The following is a 17,860-nucleotide window of genomic DNA, read 5'->3' as shown; positions in this document are numbered from 1 at the left end:
TGGGCAGTGGACAGTGTTCAGCTTTTGCGTTCTACCAAACCTTTCTCTAAAATCAAGGGGAAAGCGTTTCATGGCAAAATGAGAGGTTTAGCAGTCTTTGCCATGCGATAAATGAATAGAATGCTTTATGTCAGACCTGAGATTCAGTATGAATTACAGTGGTGGATGGGAATTAAGTCAGAGGTTCTTAAAAAGTCTGGTTTAGTATTTAGTTATCTAAATTTAAGGCCTTAAACAGTGTTAAATGAATTCAATCCAGTTATTTTTCATCATGTAGGCTAATGACAGGCTCCTTTGCACTGCATGTCCACTTAGATTAATACAGAACAGGGTTAGTAGTGCAATGTGTATCCTATCTGCTTTACTAAACACAATCGGACTTCATGTCCCTTAATTATTTTCCTGTTGTCTTTTTTCTGATTCTGCCCATTTATGGTTTCACAACTTTAAAGTTGTTGGTTGTTTTGAATCAGAAAAAGGCTGCTTTGTTCAGCTTTGTTTCTTTATTTTGGCTGTAATTTAGTCTGAAATTCAGCTCCTGCTGCTATTAAAAAGGTCTTAAAAAAGTATTTGGGTTTCTGAAACATGCAGATACCTTGTAACTGTTTGAAATACAACTTTTCAATTTAGTGTCCTCTAGTGTTGGAAGGATAACACTGCAACTCAAAGAACCAATGGAGATGTACAGAATCTGGAATTTACCAGACCTCACATGGTTGTAATCATTCAGTTCACTGCTATGCTAAACCCACATGAATATAAAATATAAACTGGACCTGAACCTCTTGGACTGGAGGTTCAATGTCAAGTCTTCCCTACATTCCTCACATCCCTCATTCCCTTTTCACACCATGGAAGGCTTTAGCTTTCTCAGACTTGCTCTCTCATGAGTTTTGAGATGGAGAAAGGGAAGCTGGCAGTCACAACATATACCAATAATGAAAATATCATATTTTTAGATTCTGTTCCTGTGACTAACCCTGCAAAGGTTTCCTACAACTCAATGGAGAAGAAAGACAGTTATGAGATAAGAAAGAGATAGGCAGAATTTATCCTGACAAAAATACAAAGATTTATTTAGATATTAGGAAAACAAGCTCCCAGATAACACTGTTTATTCCTTAAATACAAGTGGATTAAAAAAGTGTCATAGATAAGTATTCAATCAGGCATCGGTGTGTTTCCCTGGATGTACAAGCAAATAGATAGTGTTGGTAGGCAAGCTTCACACGGACAAGGCACTCGCACATTTTAAGCACTGGTGTAAACGTAAACTGGTGGCGTCTGTGAGTACATGTCGGTTAAAGTCACACTTTGCTGGAAACCAGCCGCACGGTGTTACGGCTTAATCTGTCCGGGCTGCTAAAAGCTAGGAGGCGTGAAAGCCTGTCAGGGGCTTGAAAGAGGCCGAGGCGGTCGTATTGCTGTAACGCCGACACCCACCTTATCCCATCATGACTCCAGAGGGAACAGAGGATGAGTGAATATAAAACACAGTCATAAATGCATCCTTCCTCCCTCCCTCCCTCTCTTCCCTCTTTCCTCAAACGCTGACCCGACATCATTTTCTTTCCGTTCGCCGGCTCTTTTCAGAAGGAATGCATTTTGAACTTATTTTGTGGCAGTAAGAAAACTACAGGAGCAGGTAAAATACATTATATATATATATATAAAATATATTATATATATAAAATGTACCCAATCCAGAACCAACCCTCAGCATCGCCTTCCCAGAAAAATGTATAATTGTTATTGGACTGCATAGGTGTTAAAGGTGTAATAAGTCAGAATTTTCCTGTCCCATAGCACAAAGTGACCATAACATTACAAAAACAGTGCCAGAAAGATGTGTTGGAGGATATAAGTTCTATTAGTGATGCAATTCCTACTAGTCATAACACCTTAAGAGTACCCTTATCTTATAATATGGTAGTGATAGAAAAGATTACTGATGATATCCTTTACTTTATAGAAAAGCAACTGTCACGTTCGTACAGGATCTAGTGAGGAGGTGTTAAGGAGGCTTTGTGAGGATCAATTCGCCGAGGTGCCCTTCAGTCTCGGCAAAAATAAATGGAGGTATATGGGAAAAAAAAGTTTCATATAAAAATGAAAGGATAAATATAAAACGATGACAGTAAAAAGAGGTATAAATCCCACAAAAAGATAAAAAAAAAACAAAAAAAACACCAAGGTATAGTGGACACTATTCTTGGTGTTTGAGACACCGTAAAGCAAAACTGTAGAGTAGCTCAACTTTGGCACGAACACACACACACGCATTCATACACACGTGCGCGCACACACACACACACACACATACTGCTGGTTTGTGTGGGTTCTTCCTGGTTAGTGTTTGGAGACTGGCCAAGGAGGGGAGAGCAGGATGTGATCAGGCTGAATGCCACTGGTCATACTGGTCATACTGGAGGTGTTTCGGATCACAAGCTCTTCACATGAAGCCAGAACTGAGAGAGAGAGGGAATGAGGAGGACAGATTTACAGTGAGGAATGTAAATGCTCCAGTATATTCCTGGCTTAGTGCTGTGTTACTGTGCTGATTTATGGGGGATATTTAGCTTCCCATTAGAAATCGGTTCTGGTCCAGTCAGTGTTATCCACCTCTGATGTGATGCAGTTTGATTGATTACATATTTCCCGTGTAACTGATCAAGTATGCATGAATGTTACTATTATTATCCTGGGTTTCAGATGCTGTTTCAGGGCCTTTTCCAACTATACAATCCTCTGGGAAACACTGCATCCTTGTAATTTTCTGGGTTTTTTTGGCATGAGAATGGTTACATTTGGAGATCCTGAATATTTGCAATATTTGTATTGGCTTTCAAAGACCCATACCAAACCCTATTGGTGGGTCCCTTACTTCTTGCGGTCCTTGTCCTTCTTGCCGTTGGCGGTGAGGCTCTGGGCCTGCAGCAGCTGGGCGGCGGCTCGTCTCTTGCTGAAGGAGCTCTGGTCTTCCTCCAGCAGCCTCCTCTTCTCCTCCAGAGCCGCCTTCTCGTCCGCATGGAGCCGCTTCAGCTGCTCAAAACGGCTCTGCAGCTGAGGGACAGATGGACGAGACCAGGGATGGCTTAAAGGAATGGCATTATTCTTCCCAGTGACAAGTACTGGAACGAATTACTATTTCAATTTTGGTAATATTGCAGTTACCAATTAAAAAGATCAGACATTTTAAGTAGCTGAAATGATAGCTGAATTACCAAAAATTAATCATCCTTGATACATTTTCCCTCATAATGAGTTGTGGTTCTCTCACAATAAAACCAGATTAGATGAGAAATGGTAGTTAAGTTGACTTTCTCTGAGTAGAAAGTGTTCCCACTACTTTCATTTCATCCAGTAAAATAACATTGGACACAAACGCTGTTTTGGTTTCCTGATCATTCACAGGAGAGGAAACAAGCATCCTGATTTTAGAAGAGAGGATGCAGTGGGCAATTTTGGAATTGAATCAAAAAGCAATATGAGTAGTGTAATGAATTGCTGCTCCCAGGGAATAATAAGAAAGTAAAAAAAAACACTTTTGAAATGAGTCATGAGTGATATATGGACAAGACACACGCTGGAGGCTGCTGGTGAGACTGATGAGTATTTAGCAGAGGAAATGAACCATCACCAGGTTGGTCAGGGAAATTAATTGAAACTGCTGACCAAGGCTTACTAAAAATGTCAAGCATGCCAACATGTATTGTAATACACTCTGCAGTCTAATTTGCAGTTTGAATGTTTTATACCAAGTACACGAAATCAATAGTATATTTTTGTGTGGCTGCGTTTCTTGGCTGACTGTGCTCAACAGATAAAAGTCTGACATTGGAAGAAACTCTACAGAGGTGAAATGGTAATCCTGGAGTCCAAGAAATATTCTGCCCATTCATTTGTAAAACAGATTTTTAAATAGCCGACTTTTATGTGGTTCCACTCATTTCATCAGTCCTCGAGTGTACAAGACAAGACAAGATAAATGGCTGAACTAAGTGCATTTGCATTCTGAAATTAAAGAAAAATGCGGGGAAAAAAAGTCAAAGGTTCAAGACGGTGAAATATTTTCGTTCCCAGTGCAGGACTCTTACGGTGCAGTCACTTACATTTCATTTTCTTTTGTCTGAGCCATAGTGGAAAAGAACTACAGGACTAAACGCCGCACCAATAATCACCAACACAATTAAGATGGGTGTTCAGCTAAAATGGAAAAAACTCTTCCAGAACCACGGTACCACAGGAAATTCCAGCTCTATATAGGTGTGTGTGTGTGTGTGTGTGTATCCATGTACCTCTCTCTCAGCATCCTTCAGCTCAGCCTCTTTCTCCTTGACTCTCTGGACGAACATCTGCCTCATCTCCTCCTCCCTCCTCTGCAGCTCCACCAGGAACTCCTGACGCTTGGCTTCATATGTCTGCTGCAGGCTGCACACGCACACGCACACACACACACACACACAAGTCTGTCGTCTCTTGTCATTTTTCTGTGTGTGTGTGTGTGTGTGTGTGTGTGTGTGTGTGTGTGTGTGTCAGTTAAAGGCTAACCTGACAGGTTTGCACTCTGGGTCCGTGTCTTTGAAGCCCATCTCCTCCAGTTTGCAGCGTCTGTAGAGTTCGTAGTGGCGAGTGTGTGTCTGCTCTCTCAGATCCTCCATGTTCACACAGATGAGCATTTCCCTCAGCTTCACGAAGTCGCAGTGGTTCTCGTTCTCCACTGACACACACACACACACCATGGACATATCATATGGTTATCCACCCAGCTGAAGGGAGGAACCTCTATCATATCAGAGGTGGACGACAGTGACGCTGCCGATGTTTGATTTTTATTAAAAGGCATAGGCAAACTGAAAGATCGGTGTAACCCTACTATCAACAGTGAGATCTGTTGCAATACAAGCACTTTGGCAAAGAAACACTGACTCTTTCACTACACACACATTGTGCATATAAAAAGATGTGTCAAAACACAACCACAATAAAACACAACACCTCGATCTCTCACACACACACACACACACACACAGTGAGGTGTCCTACCTTGCACTACACCCCAGGGATACTGGCGAGCCTTCACCATCTTGTTGCCCACACACACTTCCTCGGTGCTGCCTACTACAGCAAATGGCAAGTGACCCTAGAAAAACAATTACAACTTTGAATGAATACATGCTAAAACATATAGCAAGCAAATCACAATGCCACTTAATTGAAAATGAAACTTTTTTTTTTTTAGGCATAACAGACAAATGAGACACATTAGAAAGACACTATATGTCCCACTCTGGTTCATGGCGGTGTGTGTGTGTGTGTGTGTGTGTGTGTGTGTGTGTGTGTGTGTGTGTGTGTGTGTGTGTGGTCCTCCTACGTTCATGGTGGTGTTGACCTTGGCCACGGTCTCGTCGTCCAGGGGGAACTGGTAGATCTGGACGCCGTTGCTGACCAGCTCACTCATGATCTTGATCTTGAACTTGTGCAGCTCGCTCTTACTGATGGTGTCGGCCTTGGCGATCACTGGGATGATGTTCACCTGCAGGAGGAGGAGGGGACACACGTTACATTTTGTTCCTCTGGTATCATTATTAACTCAGAATATCTGCAGGTTTCAGAAAGCGAATACTAAATGGAATTTAATTTAACCACCAAAATGACAGACATTTGTGCAGTGCAGAAACACCACAGCAATGAGCGCTTTAGCACCAAAGAGGGAGACAAAATCAATAAAACAAGGAACTTGAGGAGTACAGTTATAGTAATATATAATACAGTTAAAGTTATTATGGTTGAGTTAACAGGAAATTCCTCCATTCTTTCTTTGTTTTCCAGGGCAGCGAGGAGTAACCTGAGGTGACTAATGTGTTTCTTATTTGTATATCCTCTTTCAATACTCTTGTTGTGTATCCCTTCCTGTACGACATTTTGTAAACTCTGCTTTTAGATAAGCACTATATAAATCAAGTTTATTCATATTATTATTACTGGCCCAACAGCCCATTTTGCTGTCCAAGTTATCCGACATTCCATTCCTGTCTGTCATCTTGTACCCGAGACATGTTTGGAATGAGTCCTTGTCGCTACACAAGCCTCTAGGCTGGACCGACCACACACACACACACACACACACACACAGGTTCTGGTAAAGAAAAGAAAACGTTGTAAGAAGCATTCCAATAACTGTCCGAATGACCGACTGTCTTTCTTTACATTAGTGGTGTAGATTCAACAAATGCCTCATTCTCTGTGTATCTGTACAGTGACACAAAAGGACAGCTAGAGAATGTGTGTGTGTGTGTGTGTGAGTGTGTGTGTGTGTGTGTGCGTATGGTGAGTGTAGCATTCCACCACTCTTTCCACTCCATTGACATGCAAATGCCTGTGTTACTCACACTCTACAGCAGAGAAATTACACAAACACAGAAAACACACAAGTCAACACACACACACACACACACACAGCACACAGAGCATGGGAAAGTTTCGGCCCACCACAAAGGTGAAGGGAACGGTTTTGTTATTTGGATAATGAGCCTTTCCAACAGCCAGACATAATAATAACACTGAAGAAAGTCTGAAAAACAACTACCACATACTCCCTCATACCTCTCTCTCGCTCTCACACACACCCACACCAGTTTGTAATCAGTTTCTATAAGCTATTAATAATGTTCACATCTGGTTCTTCGGCATCCACTGTGCATGTATTGGCAAAAATACCAGAAACTCCAATAGAGCCTCTTGAGGTTTCTTCTTTCTAACCACTCTTTACCGCACAATATACTGGCTAAGGTTGTAAGCAACAAATGTAGGAGCAAAGAAATATTATAAAAGACGACATGTCGATAATATTGGGTTTGCTTTTGGATGCATTCCCCTACAGATCAAGCCAGACAGACACAAACACAAACCAAATTCAACTAACTACCGACACACACGGAAACACTGAATCCTATCAAAAACCACATCAACATCAGGTTTGTTTTGGGATAAACATGATCAGGATAATTTCCACTTTAACTTTCCACTCTAACTTTCCACTTCCCTTCACATCGTAAGGGAATGACTGTGGTTCAAAGCACCGACTTGAAAGTGTTCACACGTTTGTACTTATTTGAAGACATCAGAACACCATGATTGCAGTTGTAAAGGGACTGCAGACTTTGGTTGATTGTGATCAGCTTCTCACACTTGACACACATGCACTTAGCGAGTGATGCATTTGATTTTATGTTTCACAGTAAACCAAAATTGCAATGTCAACCACAAATAAAAAGTAGTTGTGTACAATTATGGCATTTTAACAGTTGTGATTAGGGATGCTCCGATCAGGATGTTTGGGGCCGATACAGTTTCCTACCGGATGATGGGCTACCCTACCCCTTAATTTTGTTATATTTGAAATGATAGATCATTCCCTACACTTGACTACAATAGAGGACATTAGAGAAACCAAGGTCCACTGCCAACAACTACTAACAAGTAGTACAGCTGAAAGCTGAAGTGAACACTATTTTCATGTAGGAAGCTCGTATCTACCGTCATTTCCATATTACATGAATGTATCATAGCTCGAGTCCAATGGCTAAACCGTGTTCATTTCAGTAAACTTGCAAACCCATCATGTAAAGTTTGCTTCAACTGTTTGAATTTACTGTCCTACACCAATGAAATCTCTCCACAAACTGTGTAATACTTGGTCCCAGAGTAGGTTAGCTGAATCAGTGCCGCTACCAATTCAGAAATGGCATCTCAATCCCCGGCAAGCCCTGAGAATACATCTAACCAAATGAGTGGTTAGACTTAAGTGTCAACAGATTTACTGTTTCAACCACAGGAAGGGTTTATTTCTGCTCTGTGTCCTTAACCAGTGACAAACAAGCAGTAATTTTAGCTAATCCTCACTCTTGGCAACTTTGTTCTCCCCAGGATAGATACATCAGAGGTATGTTGTATCCATGCTTTTCCCTCCCATATAATGGAAAAAGTATAGAATTTCAAAATACCTTCAAGCAAAAATGAAAATGAAATATTAGGCAAAATGTTAGTTTCACCAAACACACACAACACAGCAAATTTAGAGCTTAAAGTTTAGGATGGCTAAATCAGTATTATCTTCTCAATCACTTGTTAAAATCGTGCCTAGTGCAGTTTTGAAGCTTAGACTTGCTTTTACGTAATGATCTTGTTTCAGTTGTTTTTGACCTCACTTTCATGGTTTCCTTCTGCTTTTATATTTCTTAGCTTGCTTTCAATGACTCTGCTGTCTATTTTTTCTGTCTTATTATATTATAACCACAGCCCTGAATTCAAAGGTATGTACTGAACATACCGTTCCACTTTGAGGGCCGATAATGATACCTCTGAAACAGCATTTAGACTACCATGGGACACTAAAACTCTCCATTGAAAGCCAAACTAATGAAATTATTTTAAGCAGGTATAGGCAAACCAATACATCAGTCAAACTCTAGAAGACACACACCACACACACACACAGCCACCCTTCCCCCACCTTGCTGTCTAGTTTCTTCATGGTGACCAGGTCCAGGGATTTGAGCGAGTGGCCCGAGGGGGAGATGAAGTAGAGGCAGGCGTGGACGCGCGAGTCGTGGTAGTTGTGGAGGGAGCGCTTGATTTTCAGCTCCTCCTGCAGGTAGCTCTCGAACTGCCGGTCAATGTAGTCCACCACCGGCTGGTAGCTAAAGGAGTGGGACACGCAGGGGTGATGAGAGATTTTGTATGTATAGATGGTAAAATGCATTGCAAACAAATAAATACAGCTGGGTTCACAACGGCAAATGTAAACCACTCATTAACACTGTTATCCCTCCTTTGCATCCATACACCCACACATTACCTCTATCCTCACTCACTCACTATTTCTCACACTCTGTCACTCGCCCACTCCCTCCTCCTCCCACCTCTCCTGTTTATTCATCTGGTCTCCGAAGCCCACGGTGTTGACCACGGTGAGGCGCAGTCGGACGTTACTCTCCTGCAGGTCGTAGGTTTGAGCCCGCAGCTTCACCTGAGGCTCGAAGTGGGACGACTCAAAGTTCTCAAAGTTGGTATTGAACAGAGTGTCCATCAGAGTGGACTTGCCGATACCCGTCTCGCCTGGAACCAGAAAGTGATGGGAGGCAGGTTTTAGCCATTTAGTTTCATGGCTGTGTTCCAAGATTAAACAATGAGCATCTGAGAGTGGTATCGAGATAACCGGCTAAACCTGTGCCAGTTTGTGTGCATGCGTGCAGTTGCCAATTGATGCAGAATTTGTTGGAGCAGTAGTGTGTGTGTGAGAATTCACGTTTATACCTGTGTTTCAATGGATGTGAACAGGTGACGTGTGTGTGTGTGTGTGTGTGTGTGTGTACGTATTAACGTACCAATACAGAGGATGTTGAAGCAGAAGCCCTGGCAGGTAGACTTGTTGACCAGCTGATCAGGGAGGCTGTCAAAGCCCACATGGCCCGACAGGGAGAGGCCCCGGAGTCCCTTATCCTGAGGAGGACACAACACATTCAGAGTAGATACGCCAAAATAAGAGATAGGACAATATTGTAATGATCTCCATGGGGAAATGGGGTGATTTCAGCAGCAAATAATATATCAACTTTTAGAATTGGTTCCCACTGTTCCCATCCTTCACTGTGTAATCTGATGGAGGATGACTGTGGGGGTCACAGGCGAACCAACTGTAAGAGTTGAAATTTTATTGAAATAGTAAGTGCTGCTTGGTGTATTATGTATGCCGAATCGAAGAGTGGCTCCTAACCATCCGCAAAAGTCTCGGGTTGAGCTTGGTTGAAGAGTCTCACAAACAAACAAACAAACAAAGGAAAAAAGATGACGTCTTGCTCTGCTAACAGCTGAGCGAGAGGGCTAACGTTAGCTAGCCAGTAAGCTAGAAATAGTAACGTTAATGAAACTTTTAAAACTTAACTTCTTTCACTTTTTGGTATTACACTTGTCTGTTGTTAAACTGTGGACAAACACAAAGTTCGCAGACGTTTCTATAACGAGTTAGTGAAGTTTTAGTTAGTTTAGCCAATGTAAGTGGTGCCGGGCGGTAGCTAAATCAGAGTAGCATAGCCCTGATACGTGCAGTTCTCTTATTAGTACGTTACACCAACCTTAATTGAAAAAAATGGCGATTTAATGACGCCTTGCTTATCGAGAAATATGCATAGCTGGTGTAACATGACTTAAGACCTTATAGTCATCGGTGGTGTACACTGGTAAATTCGGCACACAAGTGATTCTCCAAGCAGCACTTATTTCAGTAAACTTTCAACTTTTAGAATCTTTCTCTCTGCTCGCTACTGCCCTCCATGGTGTATTTTGGTGAAAGAAGATCGTGAGAATAATAGGCGAAGCAGTTCTAAAAGTTGAGATTTTGTTGATTTAACTACTGCTTGGTGTATTGTATGTATGCCGACGTGAAGAACAGATCCTAGCCATTCGTCAAAGGTCTTAAATAGTAGTATACTATCTATGTACGTTTGACGATAAGAAAGACAACAAGAAACTGCCAAGTTTTCAGTAGGACAGAAACTGTCGGGGCTAGCGGTAGCTAATGGTAGTCGGACACTCCCTGCCCAACTGTCAAGAATGTCACTTGTCAATCACAAAGAGGAAAATACTAACCGGCTGCCGAGCAACATCGGAAGAAGCCATACTTTTACAGAAAAGCAGTTTTTAATGTCCCAGGTGGAGTCCGGAATAATAACGACCAAAAACAGTTATTTCAGATTGTTGGTCAGACCCGCCTCATCACAGTCTGGCGTAGACAAGTAGACAGACTCGACCCCGCAAAAAAGATAGGAATTAGGTGACATCGATAGTTTGTAAATTTAATAAAAGACAATACAATGCATTAAAAAAAGCACAAACAAACCAATAAAATAATAAAGTGTATCTGAGAAACAAAGGGCACTAAAATATAAAAAATTAGGCATAATATATGTATCTACTGTAGTAATTTATACACCCGCCACCCCTTTTTTGCATAATGGTACAGCGCAACTCCCTTTTCGCAAACGCTGCCATGTTGGCTCAAACAAGGGAACCTCTTTGTATTATGGTGCCTTCAAGTATTATCAGAAAGGTGTACCAGGATAAAAACAGGCAGGTATGGTTAAACACATTTGTTGTTCTGAATTATATTCATTTAACAACCTAATGTGCTAAACATACCTGCCCTTTCCAATGCCTGCAAATCATCAGATGGTTTAGCCTAATTTAAGGCATGGATTACTAAATCATGGGCACATTAATTTGAGGGAATGTATTACTAATTTGAGAGTAGGGGTTACTAATTCAAGAGTACGGATTTTTTTTTTTTTGCCAGTGGCAGGCTCCACATAAAAGAGATGTATTTCATTGTTATCTATTATAATTTGGCATTGTATGTAAATAAATAGTATTTATATATCTCTATTTTCACTCTATTTTAAATCCTTCTTGCTACAAAAGCTGTAATGAAGCCCTACATCATTACTGGCACCCTAACAAGTCTAGTGAAACAAATAGCCTACACAACAACTTTTGGCTAATCAATTAAAACATCAATTACAAGCCTGATCCACATTTTCTCCTCTTGCCTCCGCTATAACATTAAGTAACTCTTTAACACTGAACTTTAAAAATAAAACAGCAGCCACCAAAAACTACTTTTGTTTGCATGGTCCATTTTGCTATTATTCCCGACGAAAAGCACTTGAAGGTGCGAAAATTCGTGTTAACGACCTTTCACACTGAAGTCTGAGTTTACAAGGAGCATTGAAGGTAGCATTGGTTTACCGTGCGTTTCAGATCCAAGATGGACGCTCAGGCGCGCCAGTTTCGCCATCAGTAAAAGGGGCGTGGAGGCTTGTTTGGGTTGCTACTGCGACCCCTGTCTGCCACAGCTCGACACTTGTCTTCCTCTCGGAGGGGAGGAGGAGGATTATGGATGAAGAAGATGCTGTCATCCGTTATCAGCGACTCTAATGAACGACTGCAGCATGACGGTAGAGTCATTTTAAACCGTCTTCGTGTGGTTTAGTCGTCTGCGCGCTCTGTGAAAGCTGTTCACGATGATGACGACGATGGCGTCCCAGTGCACAGAGCAAGCCGTGCTGGAGTTCCTGATGGAGAGGGGAGGGAGGGTCACACAGATGGAGCTCATCGATCATTTCCAATCAGTGTCGGGGGAAGATGAACCGTCGAGGGAAACGGTAGATGGAGAGGCCCTGAAACGCATCGTGGACACCGTGGCTTTCGTGACGCTGGAAAACGGCGTGAAATTCGTGTGTTTGAAGGTGGACGGTGGCGTGGACTCGGTGATGCGCGCGGACGCGGACGGCCACGATCACGCGGAGTGCAACGGTAACATCAAAGAGACACCTGACAAGTGCGTCAACGGGAACCCCGACAATGGAGACCAAACAGGTGAGGAAGACACAGGGGACCCAGATGTTGTTGTTATTGTAATAATACTAATTATTATTAGTCATTATTATTAGTAGTAGCAGCAATAGTATTCAGTTTATATTATTGCTTTTCTATATTTCTGTTTATTATTCAGCTGTATTTATTGAATGCCTATTATTTTTTTCATTTCAATTTGATTTTACATATTTTAATTTTATAAAAATATTTTATTTTAATTTATTTAATTAATTAATTTGCATATATCTATAACAACCATGGGCACAACGGGCCACTGAATATGATCATAAAGCATCAAGTAACTTCATACTAGGGTTTGAACATATTTTTGAAGGCCATACCAACATTTTTGGATTGAAGCCTATTGTGTCCCTATATTCATCATAAAATCTTAAAATATTTAAATTTGACAATTTTCTTGCAATAAAATTCTCTAAAATTACAAGGATTCAGTGTTTCCCCTAGAATTGTATTCTTGGCAGGGCAAAAAAGCCTATAGACCATGTGACACTAACATTCCCCACTGAAACCCAGGATAATGATAATGATAATAACAACAACAACAACAATCACATACACGTTGTGCCCAACATCTTTTACCTGTTCTGTTTTGTAATGCATCAAGTACAGACAGACATCACAACAAACCCCATGTAACATTAACTCACAGATACAGTAAATGGCATACAGGCAACTTTCTACAAAAAAACACATGTTCAGCGGTTTCCCTTTCATTTCACAGGAGCAGCCAGATCACAGACTGCCGGCCTGGACAATGACAAACAGTCGAACGGCAATGGACAGCCATGCGTGGCGGAGCAGCCTGCAGCCGCCACAGAGACTCCCACTTGTGGAGGAGGAGGAGGAGGGGAGGTGAAGCTGAGGAGGAGGCGGGAGTCGGCCCCGGCGATAGGGACGGCAGATCCGGACCTGGCCCACCCTGGGGGGTCCCACGGCCAGCAGGTGCGGGGGAGCCGCAGGGTGTCCCGGGGCTCCCAGCGGGCCATACTGAGCGGCGGCCTGTCCGAAGACAGCGCCTGGGACGGGCTGGACCCCGGCGGAGACGTCAACACCCCCAAGGGAAGCCGCAGGAACTTCATAGAGCTGATGATGAGCAGCTCTCCTCAGGTAGGACACTGGGTTTCTGTCTCAAAATGGTTTCATATAGACTAACACTGCAACACAGCGGATGACCTATGACCTCTTATTGGTGACCATCATAAGGCAACAACCAGCAAAATGGACAATAATAATTTCTAGTCTTTACATTTTTGTTATTTAGCTTGATGCTCTTATCCTTATTGACTTCCAATGATGTCAACAATAGAATAAGTTTTAATTACCAGACACTCAACGTTATAAGCAGCCAACAGCAATGAGCTCAAGGGTCAAAGGTCACCGAACCCAGGCAATAGACATCCACAGCTATTCCTGTGGCCCTAGAATGATCATGAATAACAGAGAAGAAGCTAAGTAAAGAAATAATAATAATATTATTTTTTAGTTTTTGGCCTTATACTTGTTGTGTACTCTGTGTTTATAGTGTCTTCACCAGTGGTGTCAATTTACTAAACCAAGTCCCTCTATCACATATCATTTACAACCAAAACTTCCAACTGTTTTTGACTGACAAGAAGATAGTAATGTTTGGTCAATGTGGTAAATTACTGGATGTAGGTCACCAAACTATCGGCATAGAGGGAACATTGGTTAGAAAGTTTTGCTTGATCTTTCCTCCATAAATCAGAATAAAGAACCCATGAGGTTCAGGTTAGCAAAGTTCTTCTTATACTGTTGGTTTTGAGCATTTCATGTGTTCTTAAATGAATCTTTACAGCACTATAAAGGTTCTGCTATGATACAATCCTCAGAAATCATTTTCTGGTGCTACATAGAACCCTTTTTTAGGAAGTGTACCCATCTTTACTCCCACACTCTCCGCTCTCCCTCTCCCTCTCCAGGTTCGGAGGTCTCTGATCCACCGCGGCGCGCGCCTCCGGGACTCGGTGAGGAGCGACAGCGACTCGGCATCGCTGCTCTCGTCCTCCGCATCGCTCCTCTCCTCCTCGGCCACCGACGAGGACTGCGCCTCGGTCGCCCTGGACCCGCTGGAGCACGAGTGGATGCTGTGCGCCTCGGACGGCCAGTGGGAGAGCCTGCAGCCCCTGCTAGCCGTCGAGCCCGGCCTGGTGGCCAAGAGAGACTTTGTGACCGGCTTCACCTGCCTCCACTGGGCGGCTAAGCAGGGCAAAGCCGAGCTGCTGTCCCGGCTGCTGGACTTCGCCAAGGAGAGCGCCGTGCCCGTGGACGTGAACGCCAGATCCAGCGCTGGATACACCGCCCTGCACCTGGCCGCCATGCACGGACACACACAGGTTGGCTGGAGGGATGGTGGTGAAAGTGGGGTATCGGTGTGTTAAACCTGATTAGTAAAGCAACAGATTATTATAGCCAACCAACCAACAAAAATGTTCCAATGAGGCACTGAGTTTCCTTGTGTGTGATGTGCTGTGATTGACAGGTGGTTCGTGTGCTGGTGTCAGACTGGGAGGCGGACCCCGAGGCCAGGGACTACAGCGGGAGGCGAGCCATCCAGTACCTCTCCCCGCCGCTGGCCGCTGACCTGCAGGAGGAGGGAGTGGTCACCTCCCCGGGCGCCGAGTGGGACAGCGAGAACACTGACGGCGGCGGCGGCGGCGGCGGCGGCGGGGGACGCGGCTGGCGGTTACCCCGAGTCCTCCAGGCCAACCTGAACCCCCTCCGGCTCCTGAACCCCCCGGCCGAGGCGGCGGGGGAGGCGGTCGGGACGGGGAAGGCCAAGGGCGGGGTGCAGAGGAAGTCATCCCTGAGTCGGCTGAACGCCCGGCTGCACCGGGGACGCCACCGGACCCAGATCATCCACAGCGCCTCCTTCAGGGACGCGGGGGAGGTGGGGGGAGGGGACGACCTCCCCAGCAGCCCTCTGCGGACCCGACCGCTGTCCAACCTGTTTGGATGAAGCTGAACCTGGGATGTAGTAGAGGGTAAACCCACCTAAACTCTATTTACCCACCTTTTGATCTGCAGAATAGAGTTTAACACCTTTTATAAGCTGAAATAAACCTTCTAAATTCATAGGATACATCTTAAGGGGAAAAAGCACAAAGAATGCTTTTCCGAAAATATAATAGATTTTTTTGCATTGGTGGTTGTTTGCCTCATGATAATCACTGACTGGAGCTCATAGTTTACCCAGTTTTTTATTTACCACTACATCACCGGTCAGAACAATCCACTGAGTTAAAACTAGAAACCGTCAGTCTTCTACTCTGTGAATTGGTTTTGAACTTGATCTTTCTATCAAAGGGATTTTCTATACAAAGTTTGTAGCATATGTTATTGGCTTGCTCTCTGATTTTAACACCTTACTATGGAAACTATTCACACTAATGCAAAAGTTCACAATGGGTCACAGTCAGTTTTCACAGGCGGGAGTGGCGTAGAGGTGTGTAGGTGACACTTAGGTTTTCCAATACTGTGTTCCTTTGCAGAGTAAGAACGTATATTTATATAACTCACTTTCTAGATGTCAATCTCCTTGGATTGGACGGTGCTGATCATTTTTCTAGTGAATTAATATAATGCGAATGATTGCTTTTTTTATTTTATAAGTCGTCGATTTTAGTATTTAAACTGTTCTAACCACAGAATCGTGTGCTAACAACCATTTACCATCATCCTCTTTGTATTTGCACGTGTCACTTTGAAGATAATAATTGATAATTTAGTTGATAACTAAAACCATGACAGCTATAATGTGATTTTGGTCCTATATCATATTCATATATTTGTATTCAGACAAAGGAGAGGAGGTTGCACCATCAAATCTTTACACCTTTCCATATATATAAAATGCAAATGTGACAGTATAGTTGTATTCTTTTGTACCCTTCACTTCCTTTGTTGACCTGCTGTAATGTTGAGGCTTTCCACTGAGAGAGGGTAAAAAGGGGGATGTGGTGGGCTGGTTAAGAGCCAGTTAGTTACACAGATGGGGAATATTGCCAGGCTGCAATTACCTGTGTAAAGACACTGGATGAATTACATAATGTGACTCTTTAACATGGTGTAAGGACAGGGAGAGCTGACTTTTAGCTGGACCTTTTCCTACTGACCGTAATGTACCTCAGATCCTCTGACTGTCTATTATGTTGCTGCTTTGTGCAAGGGTTCGACCGGTATGAGTTTTTGAAGGCAGATAGCGTTTGATGCTGCCAATAGCTGATATTGTTTGTGCTGATATTTAACATCTTTAAATTTGATTATTTTCATGCCAAAAAACACCAAAAAATTACAAGTTTTATTCTTGTCAGGGTGGAAAAGCCTCTGAAACCATAATGGGACACTAAAACTCTCAATTGAAACCCAGGTTAATAAAATAAATAAGTAATCAAGTAAATAAGTAAATAAGAATCAGTTCAGGTTAAGGACTTCCCATCGACAACTAGTGTAGTATTGATCAATTCTACAATAAATATGCAATCACACAACTGCATCATATTCATCATATCAGAGGTGGACAACACTGACTGGCTGATATCCCATTCTTAAAAGGCCAATATCAGCCCATATCAGTCTAACCCTACTTTGTACACAATCATTTTTTCATCCTTTTTTTGTGTCATCTGTACATAATAAAGGCTCCAGACTGTATGTTTAGCTGAGGAACACATTGACTTTTTAACTGCATTCCCAAATATGTGAACCTTACTTATAATAGCAGCTACTTAACTGTCGGATTGATGACATTTTGATTTCATGAATGTCCTCTTAGTGTTTTGGGTTGTAAATTTCCCACTCAAATCATAGGGCTTGACTTTGATATAGACATATATTGTACAGATGTACCTTGACGTCACTTTTTGTTATGCACGAAAATGGGAAATGTAAATGCTGTGCACTGCCTGTTTGTCTATAAGTCTATCATGTCTGTCTTATCTGTCAAAAACTGTGAATTTATATAATGTGAAAACACTGTCATTTGTCTCTTTATGTCTCTTTCTTGTATGGGAAATAAAGCAATAATTATTTGCAGAAAACTAAAATCTATGAAGTCAATTTATTACTACACTGTACTTGATACACCTATGCAAGTGGATGGTAAAATATGGGAACATAGTATCAGTAGCTAGAGTTTAAGATATAAAAAAAAGTGTATTATTATGTGTTATTATTCTTGTCAATGTGGAAAAGCCTCTGAAACCGGCATTTAGACCATCATGGGACACTAAAACTCTCCATTAAAACTCAGGATGATGATAATAATATGATCAAAATGTTACAATAGAATCAATTCAGGTTAAGGGCTTCCCATAGACAACCAATGTAGTATTGATCAATTCTACAATAAATATAGCCTACAAACTGCATCCTATCCACCCAATTA

The 17,860-nt window shown here is 42.4% G+C and overlaps 2 protein-coding genes across 2 annotated transcripts; one reads left to right on the top strand and one right to left on the bottom strand.

Annotated features, from left to right (window-relative positions):
- Positions 1-1,057: 1,057 nt before the first annotated feature.
- Positions 1,058-10,789, bottom strand: septin10 (septin 10). Its single transcript, XM_071542329.1, has 10 exons — positions 10,651-10,789; positions 9,390-9,504; positions 8,925-9,120; positions 8,516-8,702; positions 5,375-5,536; positions 5,047-5,143; positions 4,552-4,720; positions 4,299-4,431; positions 2,885-3,063; positions 1,058-2,468 (listed from the first exon to the last, which is right to left on the bottom strand). The coding sequence occupies exons 1-10, from the start codon at positions 10,678-10,680 to the stop codon at positions 2,453-2,455; spliced, it is 1,284 nt and encodes a 427-aa protein (XP_071398430.1). The 5' UTR covers positions 10,681-10,789; the 3' UTR covers positions 1,058-2,452.
- Positions 10,790-12,092: 1,303 nt separating this feature from the next.
- On the top strand, positions 12,093-15,433 carry LOC139663619 (ankyrin repeat domain-containing protein SOWAHC-like). The gene is made up of 4 exons (XM_071542341.1): positions 12,093-12,435; positions 13,178-13,563; positions 14,397-14,810; positions 14,957-15,433. Exons 1-4 carry the CDS (start codon positions 12,093-12,095, stop codon positions 15,431-15,433), a joined length of 1,620 nt encoding a protein of 539 aa, XP_071398442.1.
- Positions 15,434-17,860: the final 2,427 nt, after the last annotated feature.

The sequence above is a fragment of the Centroberyx affinis genome, unplaced genomic scaffold, assembly GCF_046629955.1.
Source record: "Centroberyx affinis isolate AG114_WGS23_722 - 3 ecotype Tasmania unplaced genomic scaffold, CSIRO-AGI_Caff_v1 ptg004051l_1, whole genome shotgun sequence".
In the NCBI taxonomy this organism is placed as follows: Eukaryota; Metazoa; Chordata; class Actinopteri; order Beryciformes; family Berycidae; genus Centroberyx; species Centroberyx affinis.
The sequence above is the reverse complement of the archived record's forward strand: the minus strand, read 5'-3'. Positions and strand labels throughout refer to the sequence as shown.

Coding starts and splice junctions, on each gene's coding strand:
- septin10 (XM_071542329.1), bottom strand. CDS start 10,680: ATGGCTTCTTCCGATGTTGCTCGGCAGCCG. Junction 8,703..8,924: donor CAGATGAATAAACAGGAGAG/GTGGGAGGAGGA, acceptor CCACTCCTTTAG/CTACCAGCCGGTGGTGGACT. Junction 5,144..5,374: donor AGGTCAACACCACCATGAAC/GTAGGAGGACCA, acceptor TTGTTTTTCTAG/GGTCACTTGCCATTTGCTGT.
- LOC139663619 (XM_071542341.1), top strand. CDS start 12,093: ATGGCGTCCCAGTGCACAGAGCAAGCCGTGCTGGAGTTCCTGATGGAG. Junction 12,436..13,177: donor CGACAATGGAGACCAAACAG/GTGAGGAAGACA, acceptor TTCATTTCACAG/GAGCAGCCAGATCACAGACT. Junction 14,811..14,956: donor CCATGCACGGACACACACAG/GTTGGCTGGAGG, acceptor TGTGATTGACAG/GTGGTTCGTGTGCTGGTGTC.